This window comes from Microtus ochrogaster, chromosome 7, assembly GCF_000317375.1.
Source record: "Microtus ochrogaster isolate Prairie Vole_2 chromosome 7, MicOch1.0, whole genome shotgun sequence".
NCBI classification, from domain to species: domain Eukaryota; kingdom Metazoa; phylum Chordata; class Mammalia; order Rodentia; family Cricetidae; genus Microtus; species Microtus ochrogaster.
The window spans coordinates 28,886,471-28,888,871 of NC_022014.1; the positions used below are offsets into that span (position 1 = coordinate 28,886,471).

Consider the following 2,401-nt stretch of genomic DNA (forward strand, 5'->3'; position numbering starts at 1 on the left):
AATAAATAAATAAATATTTTTAAAAAATTTCTATGGGTGCCGGGTACCCTGGAACTGTAATTACAGTTTTGAGCTGCCATGTGGGTGCTGAGGATTGAACCTGGGTCCTCTAGAACAGCAGTCAGTGCTCTTAACCACTGAGCCATCTCTGCAGCCCTCATGGTTCCCAGTTCTAAATAAAATGTCAGGGGCTGAGGCTGGAAAGATGGCTCAGAGGTTAAGAGCACTGGTTGCTCTTCCAGAGGTCCTGAGTTCAATTCCCAGCAACCATATGGTGGCTCACAAACATCTGTAATTTGATCTGGTTCCCTCTTCTGGCCTGCAGACAGAACACTGTATAAATGATAAATAAATAAATTTAAAAAAAATGTCAGGGGCTGGACTTGGTGGATCATGCCTACAATTCTAGTGCTTGAGAGGAGGCAGGGGGATTGGAATTCTGTGTGAGGACAAATAGGCAACAGAACTGACCCTTTATCATGAGGCTTTTTGGCATCCACTCCTTTTTTTTTCAGTTAAAACTCACGTGTCCCAGGCTGATCTCAAGTTTACTGTGTAGCCAAGGATGACCTTGAACTCCTGCTCTTCCTGCCTCCACCCCCCAAAAGCTGGCATTACAGGTGTACAACACCATGCCTGGCTAAAAAAAGTAACTTTTGCAGGGTGATGGTGGCATGCCTTTAATCCCAGCACTTGGAATACAGAAGCAGGTGGATCTCTATGAGTTCAGGACCAGCCTGGTCTACAGATTGAGTTCCAGAACATCCAAGGCTACCCAGAGAAACCCTGACTTAAAAAAAAAAAGCAACTTTTGAGTTAATATTTGAAGGATATCTGAAGGAAAATAGTGTAGACAGAGGAAGAGTTAATAGGAGGGTCCTGAGTTCTTCCAGTGCTTATAAAACTGGAGCTGCAAGCCTGGTCAGGGTAAGGGAGGAAGGAGGAGGAGACAGAGCACATGGGAATCATGCTAGAACTTTGCAGAAATTGGTAGCACTTTGAGGACTGCTCTGGGGAAAATGGGAAGTCCTGCAGGGTCTAAGACAGGACGGTGACATGTCTTGGTGGGACTACTTCATCTTCCAGAACTACCACCAGCCCATATGGGACCTTGGGACAAATGAGAAAATAGAGCCCCTTCCCCAACGTAGTTCCATTTGTCCAAAGCTGTAGCAATAAGCCTGGTTTGATGCCAGCAGTCAGTAGTCTAAGGTAGAAGACTACAAATCTGAGGTCAGCCTGGACTGTAGAGGGAATTTCTAGGCCAGTCTGGGTGACGTGGCAAGATCCTATCCCAAACAATTGTAGAAGTGGGAGTGAGTCCAAGGCCTCATGATACACCCAGAAATAGCGCTCAGACTGCTACCCCTTGACAGCTGTCTCCCACTTTGATCTTCCTCAACACTGGCCACAACTAGAAAAAATAATGGCAACAATAAACTTATTTTTAGTAAAAAGAAAGAAGGAAAAGTCAGCTGGGTGTGGTGGCGTATGCCTGTAGCCTAGCCTTTAAGGTGGAAGCAGAAGGATCAGAAGTTGAAGGCTAGCCTTACTGCCATCTGCTGGAAAGTGTACCTCATAAATATATCCAATCTGAGTTGTCCAAGGAACAAATGCCCCTTCCATCTCCTATTCTGCACAACTTCCCACCATTCTTTTGAACGTCTCTTGTGACTGCCAGTCCACACCTCTCTCTCTCTCTCTCTCTTTTTTTTTTTTTTGAGACATGGTTTCCTCTATGTAACACAGCTGACTGTCCTGGGACTAGCTCTGTAGACCAGGCTGGCCTAGAACTCAGAGAGATCCGCCTGCCTCTGCCTCCTGAGTACTGGGATTAAAGGTGTGTGCTCCAAGATTCCTAAGGGGCAAAGAGCATAGTCTTTCTTCTCTCCATTCCTGAGCTTGTCCCCAGACTGTCCACGCACTTAACCATTTCTGTCTTCTCCAGACGCTGGTTCACCATTCAGAACAACCAACTGGTCTACCAGAAGAAATATAAGGTAGGTACTGGGTGCCTGGACTCTGGATACAGTCAGCCCTCACTCACCGTGCTGGATCTTGGCTCCCTCATGACTTTCTGCCAGGACCCTGTGACTGTTGTGGTGGATGACCTTCGTCTCTGTACAGTGAAGCTCTGTCCAGACTCAGAAAGACGTTTCTGTTTCGAAGTGGTGTCCACCAGCAAGTGAGTACAGTTCCTTGGGGGCAATATTCTAATATGTATGAATATTTACAAACCAGAAAGGCAGGGCCACCAAGATGAGGCTCCCTGTGCAGTTCTAGGACTCGGTCCTTTCTTTGGTGGCTGGGTTGAGGCAGGGAACCTCGGCTGAGAGCACAGGGTGGTAGGAGATATCATAGAGGAGACTGCCAATTTTTTAAAATTATTTATTTATTTATT

At 46.2% G+C, this 2,401-nt stretch overlaps 1 protein-coding gene across 1 annotated transcript in view; it reads left to right on the forward strand.

The window, feature by feature from the left end:
- Positions 1 to 2,401, forward strand: part of Acap1 (ArfGAP with coiled-coil, ankyrin repeat and PH domains 1) — a 15,760-nt gene that overhangs the window by 7,945 nt on the left and 5,414 nt on the right. The window contains exons 11-12 of the mRNA XM_026780754.1: positions 1,949 to 2,000; positions 2,085 to 2,185. Coding sequence (XP_026636555.1) covers positions 1,949 to 2,000; positions 2,085 to 2,185 — 153 coding nt within the window. The remainder of the gene's footprint in view (positions 1 to 1,948; positions 2,001 to 2,084; positions 2,186 to 2,401) is intronic.